Genomic DNA, 18,548 nt, shown 5'->3' with positions numbered 1-18,548 from the left:
TTGTAAATTATTATAATGCATGACCTATTCCCTGAAATATCACCTTATCATTATGGAGGCATTTGTGTGTCCCAAAGATCCCATCAGCTCAGCGTTACACCCCTGGTAGTGTAACCAGGGAAAACAGTTTTTTGGTGATGGACCAGAGGAGGCATGGATCGAATGAACAGCCATGTCGAATAAAATTATTAGACATCATATTCCCTATATACCGGTATTCCAACCCCAAAATGATCTTTACTGGTCTAATGACAAATTAACATTGTGGCCCGTCTTTGATATCAGCTCAGCATTTTTTAGCTTGAAACTCATTTGAGGATGGAAGAATTACTGTCCAGAGTTACTCTTGGGAGGTACAGTCTTCTGGAGTGCACTCTTAAAGACCTTTAAAGAATGCCCCACAGGTTTTCAATGAGTTTGATTTAGAGTTTTTCTCCCATCATACCCAGAGCAGATAAAACTTCAAAGTTTCATTGTGTTGTCATGCATGATAATAGCCGAGAAAACCTTTTAAAGAATGCAACGGTTTTGGGGACTCCAGTAACATGAATCCATGTATGCGTAGACACATTTCTTAGCACTTAAGGACACCGTGCAAGATATTACATTTAAGTGTACCTGCAGTGGTCGGAAGGAAAACTAAACGTGTTTGGTTACACTTGTTGTATTAAAGCAAGCTCATAATAGCTTGCGGGACCTTTCCGTCCGAGACGCCATGGCGCGCAGCTACAGTATACTTGCTTCTGTTGAAAGGCGAGCCTGGTCGCTATTAGCTGTAAAAAACGTCTCTAAGAAAAAGATCATGCTTATTTAACCTAAATACAAAAACAAAATAACCAATCAAACACATTCACAATGCCACTGAATGGGAGCTGAACCTCCACTTCCTCCATGGAGGTCAGGTAAGTGAACCACTCTACTGGCAGTGAAATGCATTATAATCAGTAGATATTGTGATTTACAGGAAAGTGTGCATATCCCAGTTGTCTTTTCGAAAGCAGAAAAACAGAAAACACACACTAAAAAAAGAAAAAAAACTACACTTGGGAAAAGCTTTGCAAGTTTCACACGGATCTATTGTGCACTACTACCCCACAAGACCTCAAAAACAATTTTCTCAAGGCCATAATCATGATTATAAACTTTTGTTGAAATGTGACGTTGAGGGCTGCCTGTTTCAGCTGCATATACTGTAAATGATATATAGTAGACCTCCAATGCAAATAGAAACCTGCATATGACTAAGCATTAACGTACAGTATGTTTCATAAAATAACAACCGGTAATAAGTATTGTAATGGGGCAACATGTCAAACTTCAATGGCGTGTCATCACAAATCTTTTTTAGAAGGTAAGTCTGCATTCCGTATTTGCTGCAGGAATGTGTGATGTAAGATGACAAAACTGTGTTACTTACAAATATTGCATGTAGCAAAAAAATAGGCTTAAATAACAAAAACAGATATCCATCAATTCAGATTTGGCTGAAACTGAATTTGAAATGTAAGGTAACAAAGTATTTTTACTCTCATTAGTCTCTTGCATGGACATGCATAGCCCTGGCATAAGCTTCAATTTCCTGCAGCTCTCAGTCACTGCAGTGGGACATTAAATATTCAACATATATTCACCACGAGGCATAATATAATGAATTTAACACTAATATGCTAAGTAAAGGTGTAACGGCTCTTTTGTGGCCAGTGTCTTTACACATGCCGGAAAAAAGATGTGAGCCATTAAGATAAGAAAACCTTTATCAGGTTCATACTGCATCCCGTGACATGAATTATGCTACTTTATCTAGCCACTAGCCAGCAAATGCATGTATACTGTATACTGTCGCGATAACACAATTGACAAACACTGCTGCTTCATCAAATCTTCTTTGTGTGTGTGTCAGAGAAGTGCACCTAACTGCACAGCTTTGGATGACTGTCACAGACACATTTCACGAATTGAACTCACGTTTCACTCAAGACATAGTGTTTTCATTTCTGCTAATAAGACTACAAGCTGAGAAGTCATTGATCTTCTAGTGAGGCGTTGTTTTTAGAGCAGCGCATGCATCAGCAAGTGTTGGATAATACACAATATTTCCAACGACGATTACTCAAAATCCCTTTGGCGGGAATAGAACCGTTGTGCAACCTTATAGTTATGAAACACTTTCAAATTTGAGAAAGAATCAAAGCAATCACAAAGGCCAAATGCACGTTGAGTTTTTGTGTGATTCAATTTCATGACCGACATGTGTAAAAAATATAAACCAGGGGAAAACAACGTTACTGGGATATAACTGAATAAAAGCAGAAGAAAAAGAAGCTATTCTGTCTTGTTAATATGCATTTAGATGTACAAATAAAGTGAGACCCCGGATGAAGCAGACTTAGAATGTCTAAAGTCAGATCCCAGACTGATGAACAGCTTGTATATCAAGCAAGAAGGAGAGCGTATTCCACCTACAAAGTGTCCACAATTAGTGTCCTCAGTTCCCAAACATTGATTAAATGTCGTTAAAAGAAAAGGTAATGTAACCCAGTGTTAAACACGACCCTGTCCCAGCGCACGCCGCAGGTGTCACCGAATTTTCGCACTTTGCAATTTCAGAGAAAGTCAACTTAGAATTCGGGGCTAGAACAGCAGTGTGTGAAAACTGCTTTCATGAATGGCCCCAGGGTGGCAGGGTGCCATCAAATCTGTGTGTGTTGCTCAAGCAGCCTTATGGCTATGACCGCTATATGCCAATTTATTCATTGACCTTTGGGGCAGTTATGATAGAGTCTTGACAATGCAAAAAAACCTCTTCTGACACATTACAGCATATATAGGGTGGCCCGGTGGACGATTGGTTAGCGCATCGGCCTCACAGTGCAGAGGTGCTTGTGATTCCGGCTCCGACCTTCACGTGTGGAGTTTACATATTCTGCCCATGGGTTTTCTCCAGGTACTCCGGTTTCCTCCCACATTCCAAAAACATGCATGGCGGGTTAATGGAACACTCTAAATTGTCCCTAGGTGTGATTGTAAACACGGATGGTTGGTTGGCTATATATGCCCTGCGATTGGCTGGCGACTGGCTCAGGGTGTACCCCGCCTACTGCCCAAAGACAGCTGGGATAGGCTCCAGCATTCCCATGACTCTTGTGAGGATAAGCACATCCGAAAATGGATGAATGAATATATATACAATACATATATATATATATATATATATATATATAGTATAAATGTATATATATATATATATATATATATATAGACATATATAGAACTATCTATCTATCTATCTATCTATCTATCTATATATATATATATATCTACATATATAGCTATAGATAGATATATCTATCTCTCTCTCTGTGTATATATATATATATATGAGAGCTGTCTGTTTAGCGTGTTTTTATTGGCATTAATTTAAATGAATTTTAACGGGATTAATTTATTTCTCGCGAGATTAACGCGGCACACGTCACAAGCGGATGTTACGTTGCTCTATAAATACACCAGAAACAAAACAACAAGCGCGCTGCAGAAGTCCACGCCCATGTCTGTTTTGCCAGCCACGGCAGCGCGAGACACTGAAAACGGATACTTAAAGAGTTTATGAATGGAAAGTTTACTTTTAAAAAGTTGCCAGATTGCTCCACTGACAAGACTAAAGTTACCTGTATCATACAGGCATACGATGTATGCCACTGACCAGAGATGTGTTCCTTGAGCCGGTCCTTGGCCTCGAGAACCGGCTCGAGGACCGAGGGGCGGTCCTTGGTCCTTGGCCTTGGATTGCCGGTCATCGGACACAATGAGGGATTAGAGCCTCGAATCCCTTATATAAGGACCGCAAAAATCACAAAGGAATCTAATAAATTCCATCCAAGGAAACCCATATTGATGGATTAACTCTGGCACTTTAAGAGGGGCGGATCTGCCATTGACAGGTAACAGTTAGCGCAACGTATAAAGAGCGGCATCACAGTTAGTTTCAATCACGGTTTGTTGCATTCGCGATCTGCAGTTTAAATAGCGTGTAAAGCCTTTCTTAACAGTGGTGTCTTTTATTTAGTTATTTTTGCACAGTCGTCACGTTTGTGCGGTCGCACTCGAATGTTTGTTTGAACCAAGTAATTTGCCTTACAGCTGGAGTCAATAATGTCGGTAGTTCACTTCCAGGTTTGGCCGTTGGGATTTGGAGTCCTTTTGCGCGATTCCAGTTATGTTTGCTGAATGCTTTCTCATGTTTGGAATAATGAATATTGATAATACATAGTTTAAAAAATCATGGTTGATATAATTATTTATTATTTATTATTGTGAAGTTGAAGGTATTAATTAATGTAGTATTAGTGCTAGTGGTAATAATAGTAGTACTCAGAGAATGGTTAGAGATTCAGCCATCTCGTTACTTCTGCGTCCCGCGTCCTAGACGCATAATTTTCCCACGGGACGCACATCCATCCATCCATCCATCATCTACCGCTTATCCGGGGCCGGGTCGTGGGGGCAATAGCTTTAGCAGGGAAGCCCAGACTTCCCTCTCCCTAGCTACTTCTTCCAGCTCTCCCCGGGGGATGCCGAGACGTGCTGGGTGACATAGTCTCTCCAGCGTGTCCTGGGTCTTCCTCGGGGTCTCCTCCCGGTGGGACATGCCCGGAACACCTCACCAGGGAGGCGCTCAGGAGGCATCCGAATCAGATGCCCAAGCCACCTCATCTGGCTCCTCTCGATGTGGAGGAGAAGCGGCTCGACTCTGAGCCCCTCCCGGATGACCGAGATTCTCACCTTATCTCTAAGGGAGAGCCCGGACACCCTGCGGAGAAAACTCATTTCGGCCGCTTGTAACAGGGATCTCGTTCTTTCGGTCACGACCCATAGCTCGTGACCATAGATGAGGGTTGGAACGTAGATCGACCGGTAAATTGAGAGCTTCGCACTTTGGCTCAGCTCCTTCTTCACCACGACAGACCGATACAACGTCCGCATCACAGCAGACGCTGCACCGATCCGCCTGTCGATCTCTCGCTCCCTCCTGCCCCCACTCGTGAACAAGACCCCTAGATACTTGAACTCCTCCACTTGGGGTAAGATCTCCTCCCCGACCCGGAGGGGGCACTCCACCCTTTTCCGACTGAGGACCATGGTTTCAGATTTGGAGGTGCTGATCTTCATCCCAGCCGCTTCACACTCGGCTGCGAAACGCTCCAGTGAGAGTTGGAGAGCCCTGTTTGAAGGAGCCAACAGCACCACATCATCTGCAAAAAGCAGGGATGCAATACTAAGGCCCCCAAAACGGACCCCCTCAACGCTTCGGCTGCACCTAGAAATTCTGTCCATAAAGGTTATGAACAGAATCGGCGACAAAGGGCAGCCTTGGCGGAGTCCTACCCCAACTGGAAACGATTCCGATTTACTGCCGGCAATGCGAACCAAACTCTGACATCGGTGGTATAGTGACCGAACAGCCCGTATCAGGGGGTTCGGTACCCCATACCCACGAAGCACCCCCCACAGAACTCCCCGAGGGACACGGTCAAACGCCTTCTCCAAGTCCACAAAACACATGTAGACTGGTTGGGCGAATTCCCACATACCCTCGAGGACCCTGCTAAGGGTGTAGAGCTGGTCCACTGTTACACGGCCGGGACGAAAACCACACTGCTCCTCCTCAATCTGAGGCTCGACTTCCTGACGGACCCTCCTCTCCAGCACCCCTGAATAGACCTTACCAGGGAGGCTGAGGAGTGTGATCCCTCTGTAGTTGGAACACACCCTCCGGTCCCCCTTTTTAAAAAGAGGGACTACCACCCCGGTCTGCCAATCCAGAGGCACTCTCCCTGTTGACCACGCGATGTTGCAGAGGCGTGGCAACCAGGACAGCCCCACAACATCCAGAGCCTTGAGGAACTCCGGGCGGATCTCATCCACCCCTGGGGCCTTGCCACCGAGGAGCTTTTTAACCACATCGGTGACTTCAACCACAGAGATAGGAGAGCCCACCTCAGAGTCCCCAAGCTCTGCTTCCTCCAAGGAAGGCGTGTTGGTGGAGTTGAGGAGGTCTTCGAAGTACTCTGCCCACCGGTTCACAACGTCCCGAGTCGAAGTCAGCAGCGCCCCATCCCCACTGTACACAGTGTTAGTGGTGCACTGCTTCCCCCTCCTGAGACGTCGGATGGTGGACCAGAATTTCCTCGAAGCCGTCCGGAAGTCGGCTTCCATGGCCTCACCGAACTCTTCCCACGCTCTGGTTTTTGCCTCGGCGACCACCGAAGCTACATTCCGCTTGGCCAGTCGATACCCGTCAGCTGCCTCTGGGGTCCCACAGGCCATAAAGGCTCGATAGGACTCCTTCTTCAGCTTGACGGCATCCCTTACTGCTGGTGTCCACCAGCGAGTACGGGGGTTGCCGCCACGACAGGCACCAACCACCTTACGGCCACAACTCAGATTGGCCGCCTCAACAATAGAGGCACGGAACATGGTCCACTCGGGCTCAATGTGGAACATGGGAACATGGGAACATGGGAAAAGCTCTGTCGGAGGTGGGAGTTGAAACTCCTTCTGACAGGGGATTCCGCCAGACGCTCCCAACAAACCCTCACAATACGTTGGAGTCTGCCAGGACGGACCGGCATCTTCCCCCACCATCGGAGCCTACTCACCACCAGGTGGTGATCAGTTGACAGCTCCGCCCCTCTCTTCACCCGAGTGTCCAGAACATGCGGCCGCAAATCCGATGATACAACTACAAAGTCGATCATCGAACTGCGGCCTAGGGTGTCCTGGTGCCAAGTGCACATATGGACACCCATATGTTTGAACAAGGTGTTCGTTATGGACAATCCGTGGCGAGCACAGAAGTCCAATAACAAAACACCACTCGAGTTCTGATCAGGGGGGCCGTTCCTCCCAATCACGCCCCTCCAGGTCTCACTGTCATTGCCCACGTGAGCATTGAAGTCCCCCAGCAGAACAAGGGAGTCCCCAGCAGGAGTACTCTCCGGCACACCCTCCAAGGACTCCAAAAAGGGTGGGTATGCTGAGGTGCTGTTTGGTGCATATGCACAAACAACAGTCAGGACCCGTCCACCCACCCGAAGGCGGAGGGAGGCAACCCTCTCGTCTACCGGTGTGAACCCCAATGTACAGGCACTGAGCCGGGGGGCAATGAGTATGCCCACACCTGCTCTGCGCCTCTCACCGTGAGCAACTCCAGAGTGGAAGAGAGTCCAACCCCTCTCGAGAGAACTGGTACCAGAACCCAGGCTGTGTGTGGAGGCAAGTCCGACTATATCCAGTCGGAAATTCTCTGCCTCACACACCAGCTCGGGCTCCTTCCCTGCCAGAGAGGTGACATTCCATGTCCCAAGAGCTAGCTTCTGCAGCCGAGGATCGGACCGCCAGGGTCCCCGCCTTTGGCTGCCGCCCAGCTCACATTGCACCCGACCCCTTTGGCCCCTCTCATGGGTGGTGAGCCCATGGGACGCACAGTTCCAAACAATGTGCGTTTTTGGAACGCATGGAAATTTCTCAGTCAAAACAAACAAACAAACAAAAAAACTATGGTAAGACTGAGGATTTCACAGTAACAATCGTTACCGGTAGCGTGTCGTTTCCATGGCGTCATTTTCACGGGACCGAAAAATAGTTTAATTATAAAAGTCACCGCACTTGAATTGACTGTGTGATCCACGCGATTTCACTGCGCCTGTATGTGTGTTTGTGATGTGGTGTGGTGTGTAAGTGTGTTTCTTCTAATTTACTTTCGTTTTGTTTTGTTTTCAGTTTTGGGGGGGGACACAACAGATGACGTTATATGCGCATGCGGGTTGTTATTTTAGTCCGCAAACTGAGGAATTGCGCGGATGAAAGTTTGAGATGGCGGCGAAAAAAACTCACCAAGGTCTACTAATTACGATATTTAAGAAATGGGAATGCTTGTCTGATTTTTTGTATGAATCGTCCAAAGGGCGTATCACTAAACTCACCTGTGACGTATGCACAGAACGCGAGAGCGAAATACGAAACGAGGCACAATTACGAGGCAAATTGGTCATTAGATTTGTAGGCTAATCGCTGTGAAAAATATTATGAAACAGTATTGGTTATTCTATCATTTACTGGTTGTAGCATGGTAACTTTATGAATAAAACATTCGTCACAAGGTGTAGTAATGCTAATGTTAACTGTTGGTAGAACTAATGATGACGTGTGTTAAATTCTTTCGTCAAATTGATCGTGGATTACACATGCATCATTTTGGGAAGAGGATGTCAAGCCACATTAATACTTACCTGTATTAATGATTACCAGTCAATTAATCGTTGCAGTGTGAGATTGGAAAAAATACTCTCATGATACCACATGAGTACACCAGTTTTTGATCCATTTATTTTTTGGAATAAACCTGGAGTACACAGCTGCTGATGTAATGTTCATTGTTAATGCATAGTTTTCAAACATTGACCCTTCAAACATTATACTTTTGAGTTTCGGAATTCTTGATTATCAATATCAGTCAAAATAGAAAAATGGGTTCCCATGATGAACGTTTACGGAACCCAACATTTGTTATCGTGGTTTCCCATTGGGTAATCCGACGGAACCGAAAAACGGTTACCATGAATTTCCGAAATCCTCAGGCCTGCTCCTGAATTATTTAAATTTTTACAGCATTTGTTTATCATTGTATGTATATGTTGTTGTTTGTGTTATTATCATATGCAATTGAATAAGTAGACCCTTTCAGAATTCGAAATTTGGGACTCTCTCAATCCATATCCATAATGCCAATAAAAACGCGCTAAACTGACAGCTCTAGTATATATACAGTTTATGCTTTTAAAGTGTGAATCAGACCAAAAGAAACCACGATATAATTTTGCTGTGCACACCTGTAGTCGGCATGCAGAAAGTAGTAGCATAATGTGGTCCAAATTTTTAAAAAAAAAGTTCCAACTGTCATTCAATGGTTTTAATGTCTGAATCGCAGACCAACGATTTTCTCTTCCCAATGCTGTACTTGAAGTACACTTGAAATGAAATGTGTATGGATTTGCTGTTGTCCCGACTGCAGCTTATAATGGCATCATAATAATGGAAATCTCATCTAGATCAGAAAAAGAGTGCACTTTGGACCATAGAATGTTACCAATTAGGTAGGGTATTACAGAGCAGTATAGGCGCTCTGGGGCTTTCTAAGTTGGATGTGATTAGCTGGTCAAGGCCTAAAGCTTACAAAGATACTGCGATCACGGATCAACAAGTGGGGCATCAAACCAATGGAATGGGAACATGGACAGTGCAATCCTGGATATCAGTAGTTCGCAACCATTTTTGTCATACAATGAGCACCCTCTTATTCATCCCATGTTGATGATTCTTCAAAAGTAGAACGGAACACATTGAATTCTCAGACATGGTCTTCTTGTTAACCCAAATCGAACAAAATAAATACGGTGTGTGTCTTTGAAAACAATTTTAACATGCTTTTTAAAAGTACACAAGCAAAATAAATGATGAACCTGCCTTGGTTCATATAAAAAGTTTTCCCCACAAAACTGGAGCTCCTTTGAATTAGTCCCCTTTAAACGGGCATTTCAACTTTAACAATCAGGAACAAAATAATTGTCTTGGAAGGGAAACAAACAACTTGGAGCGCATACCATTATACCCACATACCATCTTATGGATGGTCTCATGAAATATTTACCTACCTTGGAAACAAAATATTAATTGTTTCCCAGGAAAGTGCTCATGTACCCCTCGGGGTTCACGTAACCCCGATTGGGAAACACTGCTTATTACCACACTTTTGAGTGATTTGTCTCCTTTTGTCACCACCTCCAAAAGTGCACATTGCCTTTAGTTATTCATAGCTCCTTCTGGTGTTGTGGTTCACTCGTTCAGAAACACGTGAGTCTGCTGGGGATCCATTAGGCTTAACATGTTCTCTACTGGACCAAACATCCCTCCTCCTTTTGAGATCAAACCTGCTTCTACCCTCCTCAAAGTGATTTTTTTTTTTAACTCTTCTTGCATCCAACAACCAGACATTGATTCAGCTTCAATGAGTCGCAGCAAGATGGAAAAGAATGGCTAAAAAAAGATAACATCAGATTTCATGTTACTGCAAGGGCATATCAGTTTGTGGGCAATTAAGGGTGAGTGAAGCAGAGGAGAATGAAGAGTATCAATTCAAGGGTGACGGCAGACACACAGCCATGCACAGTCTGGGCATGTTTGGATGGTCGCTTACTTTATTTTCCAGTCGTCCGATGAGTTCGGACAGGCGATTGATTTGAGCCTCGAGACCCTCTTTCCTTAGCTCCACAGCGCCTGCAGAACATACACGCACGTATGAATTAAAAAAAATGTATACCTGTATATATACAGTATATATATATATATATATATATATATATATCAAACACTGCATGTATATATAGATCATGCCTACAGCTTTTGAAAATGCAGTCTTGCATTTTACTGCCCTCTCAATTTATTGAAGTATAAACTAGTCATTAATTAAATACTGCAAATCCAACTGACAAGTTAATTACAACCGCTGCTGTCCTTCTGATGTTTTATTTACATCTGCATTACTTAAACAATTTCAGCCGCTAGCTGCTGTAAAAAAGAAAAAGAAATGCTTTGATATTATGTTTAATGCAGATCCAGTTGTGCATGAAACAAAACATTGCAATAAAGAAAAAGATTGTGCGCGTTCGGTCATCAGTTACATTTTCCCCCCAAATTCCAATATTTCACAATTTCTCCTGGTGTATGTGAACTTTTTAAAGTTTTTAGTCACTATGCGCAACAACTATAATTATATGCATACTGAAAGAGTAATACCATCAGCTTTGACGAGATATTGCTTTTTGATTCAATGGCAATATGTCCTTCTATAATGGCCATTCCAAGTTAGACACTGATGTGATGATTTTAACAAAAATTATTCAGATTAAAACCCTAGAAATAATCATAATTGCCCAGAAAATACAATTTTAAGATCATTAAGGAAACACATAAAATGGGAAAACTTTTTTGACAAAAAAAAAAAAAGAAAAGAAAAAATCACCAAAAAAAAGCCCCCATTTGTGTCAGATGGGTTCGTCGATTCCCAACTATTAATTGAAAATACCCCATCAATGTTTATTTCTGCCCAACCCATTTTACATGTAATACAGAGTAGTGATTTATTTTTGGCTTCATAGGTCTGGTTTTTTAATGTGATGACAAATACTGGTCATCACATTAAAAAACTGCTCATATGGACGGGTTTTTTTTCTTCTAATGGATAAACACGCTTTTTCCATTAGAACTTTTTATCTTGTACCCTCCCAATCCTGTGATCAAAGGTGAAGTTGACTCCCATCCCGAGGCAATCCTGCGTAATTCCCGTGACCCATGAGTCCCCAAAAAATGTCAAACTCTCATAAAGAGTAATGTCAAATTCATAGACGGTTTTAAAAGGTGGCAGCTGTCACCCTGACCAAATACCTTGACCCTCAGTTGCTTTTCCTGGCTGTTGGCAATAAATCTATCAATACTACATTTCACATTTTATTAAGAATGTTCATTATGTTGTCTCCATAGTGTGTATAAAAAGTGTATTTAGAATTTACTACCACTCCAAAGAAGTAATGGTTGCATCCCACTGGCGAAATATTTGCTTACAAATTCAGCAAGTTATGATTTTTTTTCTTTCCAAGTGTCATGCCCAAGGTCTCACAGTACAAACACGGTTGTGCACATGAGATCTATATCCCTTGCACTGCAAGTTTACACTGTAAACTTTGGGGACGGTGGGAAAAAGTTGCATGAACAGCACTCTGTAATAAAATAACCTGTGTAGTCTAGGATGTAACATTAATATGTTGATAAAATGGGGTGTCACCTGGATTCCACCCTGATTGGTGTCTATTTCAAATTGAAACCAAATCCTTGTCATGTAATGATGCAACTTGACTGGTAAGAGTCGAGACAATTTCTTCCTTGCATGGAAGATAGAATCACACTTCCTGAACATAGTTAAACTTTCACATCATGATATTTGATTAAAAAAAAAGCCTCAGCTTGTTTACCACTTGAGTTTTTACACACACACACACACACAAACACACACAGTCATTTCCAGTTGTAGAGTTTCAGGCACATATACTGTGCTGTGCTAAGAGTTTTGATATGATTTATCTTGGTCTCTTTTTTTTTGTGTATCACATAAACCTCACATTCGAATCGGGGTGGGAAGACTACTTAATAAATCGACTGTATGTGTCATTGCATGCCTTGCACGTTTTATAAACTGTCTATCAAATTACTGCTCATGCAGTTCTGGTTCGAGGCAATGTATAGTTTATTACCTTGCACTTGTGACAACTGTAAAGACAACAAAGTTGAACCTGATCCAATATAACTGAATGCTAATTTTCACTTTTTCATGAATAGCGGGCGCTCACAAAACATTATTAATAATTGCACCCCTTTTGAGTAAATTTCCCCACTTCTGACTGTAGTGTGCTTCTGTTTCTTTGCACTCATCCGCACGCAACCGCTTCCACCCCCACCACACATTCTCCTGAGCACCCGTCCACTTTCTTTCCCCTGATGGCTCCCGCAGCTAATTGGAGAGCTGACTGCCCACTCTTCATTAAAAGCTTTAACAGTCAGTCAATTAGCAGCTACCTTCCTCCACACCAACGCATACACACACAGAAACTCATCAATTAAACCAGAGCTTGTAACCATGGAGGCACTTGGACATTAACGCCCAGTGGTCATTTTGATGGACTTTGAAAATAAGTTCCCTGCTCAATTATAAAAACGAACCCGGAATTACAAATATCAAGATGAGCAGATGGCTGAGAGATCACTGCACCGATTGACTTTCTCCTCAATTAAAACATACCTTAAGTTATTCCAGATTCACCCCATTTTTGTCGTGCCAATCAGTAGCTTGATCTTTACATCAATTATATGCAGTCACAGTTTGCTGGCTCACCCGTGCAACTGTGCACCCTCGATTTTATATTTTAGGCAGGCCTGGAAATTAGTTTACAAGGGCCGCATGCAAGATGGTAAAGCTTATGAGAACTGTTTGAATCTGCATTCTAATAAATATGATTTGTATGGCATTTAGAAATTTATGTACATTTTGGGAGCCTGCGAGTAGCTCATCTCACACATTTAACAGTCAGGGCTCTATTTTCACAGACAGTCGCACATGCATTCAGTTTGAAAACTGGCACATCGTTATTTTCGTGCCAGGCAAGTCCAGTTTAGATATAGTTTGGGAATTTTGCAAACTGAGGTACGCTATGCTGGGCATCCAGTGGACCGAGGGGGTTTTCAATTACAGCCCCCAAGTGCACCTCACATTTTATTGACAGAAAGTAGACAAGATCTGAGACCAACAAAAAGCAGGTCTAAGTTGTGGTACATGTGATTTTAGCGGATTTGATCGAATAACAGGCAGCCAGGGCTGACGTGTGGTGGATGTAGCCGTATTTAATTTATGGATATAATGTTCAGTACAGTTCAATACACACCAACAGTGTGTATTGAACTCTCTGAATAATTTTAGGAATCAATTAATTGAATATATTATTATGATTATGATTATTATTATTATATTAACAATTGTAATGTAGTTTATGTTTGGGTATGTGTGTGGTTGGGGGCCTTTATCATACAGACGCACGGTAGAAGGCGATCCCCAAGTGCCCAACTTTACATCATCTGCAAGTGCAGATCTTGCAATTACTTTTAAACATACTTTGTGCATGCTAATCTCCTGCACAGACTCCTTCCTCCATGTACAATACATACATTCTGATTTATATAGAGCGCCTCTCTTACGCTGAATTTAAAGGGAATGAGATGAGCCGCTTCATTTTACCTAGAAGTCGGCTGTGTTCACTCCCACAACAGTGCAAATGCCAATTTCTACCTTCCATCCACCTAAAATTCTCACAAAAGAGCCACCCATCCAAGGCCTGATTTTTGCTCATTGCACCACACGTCCATTGACTCAAGAATGGTTTTAAATGCAAGCATTATTTTTATACATAGGCAGGTGAACCCTCGCACATTATTTCCACTAATACGCAATCATTATCAAAGGTCTGTTATCTCCGTGGGGTGGTGAGGAGAACATTGCATACCACTGTCCATGTACAGTGCAGTCTAGGCCCTGGTTACATCAATATATAATTGTTTCTTACTAAATCTCACAAGGGTAACTGCTTGGTGCAGTAGAGCCTGTTCTGCTGAACTTTGAGCACCTGCTGTCATGAGTGATGGTAGTGTATCCAAAAACAGCAGGGAAGCAGGATAAGCATGGTGGACAAAATATATCAAGTGAAGCCAAGTCAACTGTATTTATAGAGCACTTTCAAACAGCCATCGCTGCATACAAAGTGCTGTACATGGAGCAACTTCCAACCCTTTGATGACTTCCAACCCTACTGACCACAAGACATTTGACCCTGAGAACAACTTGGACCCGGACAATAACTTTTTCAAGACCGACCGACCGCGAGGGAGCCAGCGACGACCGACCGTGAGGGAGCCAGTGATGACCGCGAGGAAGCCAGCGACGACTGCAGGGAAGCAAGCGACCGCGAGGAAGCCGGGAGACAACCAGCCAGCGACCACCGCGAGGGAGCCAGCGACGACCGCAAGGGAGCCAGAGACGACCGAGAGGAAACCAGCGACGACTGCAGGGGAGCCAGTGACCGCGAGGGAGCCGGGAGACAGCGAGCCTGAGGGAGCCGGGAGACAACCAGCCAGCGCGCGTGAGAGAGCCGGGAGGCAGCCAGCCAGCGAGCGTGAGGGAGTCGTCGACGACCGCAAGGGAGCCAGCGACCACGAGGGACCCAGGAGACGTCCAGCCAGCAACCGCGAGGGAGCCAGTGATGACGGCGAGAGAGCGAGCGACGACAGCGAGGGAACCAACGACGACCGCGAGGGAGCCAGCGACAACCGCGTGGGAGCGGGAAATTCACATCCCAAAAACATGGACTTCCAACCCTTTGAAGATATTGACTATAAGCCATTCGATCCCGAGAACAATTTGGACACAGACAACAACTTCTTCCAGAACAAACAAAGGGTAACAAACTCTGACTATTACCTGGATGAACAATTCAACACTAATATAAAATTGGAAAATGCACTTTCAGTAATACACTTAAACAGTAGAAGTCTCTATAAAAACTTCACAAAAATCAAAGAATACCTGACGAAATTCAATAAATTTAAAATAATTGCTATATCAGAAACTTGGCTTGATGAAGATAAAACAACTGAAATGGAAATAGAAGGTTATGAAATGTTTGCAACTAATAGGGAAAACAAAAACAGGAGGGGGGGTTGCAATATATGTAGACAAAGCACTTAAATGCAGTAAAATCGAGAGATTGACAAACACAATAGAAAACCTAATGGAATGTCTAACCATTGAAATACATAATAAAAAGGCATCAAATATCATCATAAGTTGCATCTATAGGACACCAGGATCATGTATTGACACATTCAATAAAAAACTAACAGATATGCTCAGTTACAACAACGATAAGAAAACACGAATAATATGTGGTGACTTTAACATTGACTTATTAAACCCAAATGGACACAAAAAAACAACCGACTTCATAAATACTATGTACAGCAACAGCTTTTTCCCAGTAATCCTGAAACCTAGCAGAATAACAGTTGACACGGCCACATTAATAGATAACATATTTATAAATAAGATTGACCATAAAATGGAAAGTGGACTTCTCATTAATGACATAAGTGACCACCTACCTGTTTTTGCAGTTTTTCATAATTATTTTGATAGAAAAGCTAAGTCAACAACTCACATAACAGAAATAAGACTAAGAACCCAACGCTCCACCGACGCCTTTAAGCAAGACCTAGAAAAACAAAACTGGACCGAGGTCTACTCAAACGAAGACCCAAATACAGCGTTTGAAGTATTTCAGTCTACCATAATCTCCTTATATGATAAACATTTTCCATTAACTAAAGTCTCCAAAAAGTATAAAGACCCAAGTAAGCCATGGATAACGAAAGGCATAGAAAACGCATGTAAAAAGAAAAACAATTTATATAAATTGTTTTTAAAATTGAGAACTGAAGAAGCAGAAAAAAATATAAGACCTATAAAAATAAACTAGTAAATATTATAAGAACCAGTAAAAGAGATCATTATCATGCACTATTAGAGCAGAATAAAAGTAACACACAAGAAATATGGAAGATACTTAACCAAGTAATCAGAAATAGTCCTAAAAAAATGGATTATCCAGAGTATTTTATCAAAGGCAAAAATATTATTTTGGAAAAAACTGCAGAAATAGCAACTGAATTTAATGAGTATTTTGTCAACATCGGCAGTAACCTAGCAAAACAAATTCCTGATCCAACAAACTTGTTTGAAATAGATAGATATGTAGAAAAAAACTCCTCCACGATGTTCCTTACTGCTGTAAAACAAGAAGAAGTATCAAATATTATAAAACCTTTTAAAAATAAAAAGTCAACTGATTGCTTTAATATTGACATGACAATAATAAAGCAGATTATAGAATATGTACCTTTCACGCACATATGCAACCTGTCATTCAAAGCTGGTATCTTTCCATCAAAAATGAAAATTGCTAAAGTTATTCCAATCTATAAAAGTGGAGAAAGACATCGGTTTACAAATTATAGACCAATATCACTACTACCACAATTTTCAAAAATATTAGAAAAACTATTTTCTCGCAGACTTGATAGCTTTATACAAAAGCATGCGCTGTTAAGTGAGAATCAATATGGCTTCAGGGAAAAACGGACCACCTCAATGGCAGTTATGGAATTTGTGGAAGCAATACCCACTAATATAGACAACAAAGAATTTACTGTTGGGGTTTTCCTAGATCTAAAAAAAGCTTTTGACACAATAGATCACAGTATATTATTGAAAAAACTAGAAAGATATGGCATTAGAGGTGTATCTTATAAATGGATAAAAAGTTATTTAGAAAACAGATATCAGTACGTGCAACTCAACAATAAAAAAACGAATCAACTGAAAATCACTCACGGAGTTCCTCAGGGGTCAGTGCTTGGTCCAAAACTATTCATCTTATATATAAATGATATCTGCAAGGTCTCAAAACAATTTAAATGTGTCCTATTTGCTGATGATACAACTTTCTACTGTTCTGGAATAAATCTGAAACAGCTCCTGACAACCGTAGAAAACGAATTAAACTAATTAAAAAACTGGTTCGACAGAAATAAATTGTCACTTAACCTGAAAAAATCGAAGTTAATTGTTTTTGGCACAAGACCAATCAAACACCAAGCTAAAATTATGGTCAACTCAATTGAGATAGAAAGAGCGTATGAAACCAAGTTTCTCGGATTAGTAATAGACTCAAAACTATGTTGGAAGCCACATATCGATAACGTAAAAAGAAAAATAGCCAAAACCGTAGGGATCCTCTACAAAACCAAGGAAGTGCTAAATAAGAGATCTTTGTACACATTATACACTTCATTATTATTACCATATATGACCTACTGTGTGGAAATATGGGGAAATGCCTGCAAAACAAACACACTCCCTATTCTCAACCTACAAAAAAAAGCAATTCGAATTATTAATAGATCAAAATATACGGAACCCACAAATCCACTATTTATCAAATTAAATACGATGAAATTTTATGACCTGGTTGACTTTAAAATCGCCCAATTAATGTACAAAGCACACAATAACCTGCTCTGCCAAAACATTCAGATGTTTTTCGAAATTCGAGAAAGCAGCTATGATTTAAGAGGTACCAACTTATTCAAAACCTCAAAACAAGAACAAACATCAAGCAAAGAAGTGTATCTATCAAAGGTGTTAATCTGTGGAATAATCTCGAAACGGACCTGAAAATGAGTAAATCGCTTGCTGAGTTCAAAAACAAATTCAAAAAAATAGTACAAACAACCTACATCAATCAGAGTTAAAATGATAAATTCAAAACATTAAATATAATGATAAATCAGAACTAAGTTGATAAATAGAGAAAGGTATATAAATATCCATTATGAATACAAGAGAAAATTGACACAAGAGTGTCAGGGTGTGGAAGTATATAATCCCGATACAAACCAAAAGTTGTAAAAATATCACGGTTAAGGGTAAAGTATGAGCCTTAATGGAGACTTCTTTCTTCTTACTTTTTTCTTTTCTGATTGATATAAAAATGATTTATTAGATACAATCACATAACGGGGTAGGACTAGATAAGTTTTTTACTTCTTCCTACTCCCTTGAACATAATAACTGTGTTGAATGAAGATTGATTTCTTTCTTTTTACTTTTTTTATCTACCTTATTTTCTGTCAAATTATTACTGTATGTTTTATGTTCAATAAACAAACAAACAAACAAACAAACAAACAAAACTTAACATGCACAATAAACAGTAAGACAAATCGGTAATAAAGGCGGTAGAAAGCACCAAACAGTAAAACCAAGAACAAATCTA

The 18,548-nt window shown here is 41.4% G+C and overlaps 1 protein-coding gene across 1 annotated transcript in view; it reads right to left on the bottom strand.

Annotated features, from left to right (window-relative positions):
• Positions 1 to 18,548, bottom strand: part of necab2 (N-terminal EF-hand calcium binding protein 2) — a 125,138-nt gene that overhangs the window by 37,265 nt on the left and 69,325 nt on the right. The window contains exon 8 of the mRNA XM_086109514.1: positions 10,256 to 10,335. Coding sequence (XP_085965640.1) covers positions 10,256 to 10,335 — 80 coding nt within the window. The remainder of the gene's footprint in view (positions 1 to 10,255; positions 10,336 to 18,548) is intronic.

This window comes from Hippocampus guttulatus, chromosome 4 (genome assembly GCF_054856545.1).
Source record: "Hippocampus guttulatus isolate MCC_2025c chromosome 4, RoL_Hgut_1.0, whole genome shotgun sequence".
Lineage (NCBI taxonomy): Eukaryota > Metazoa > Chordata > Actinopteri > Syngnathiformes > Syngnathidae > Hippocampus > Hippocampus guttulatus.
This window is presented reverse-complemented; position numbering and strand designations above follow the sequence as displayed.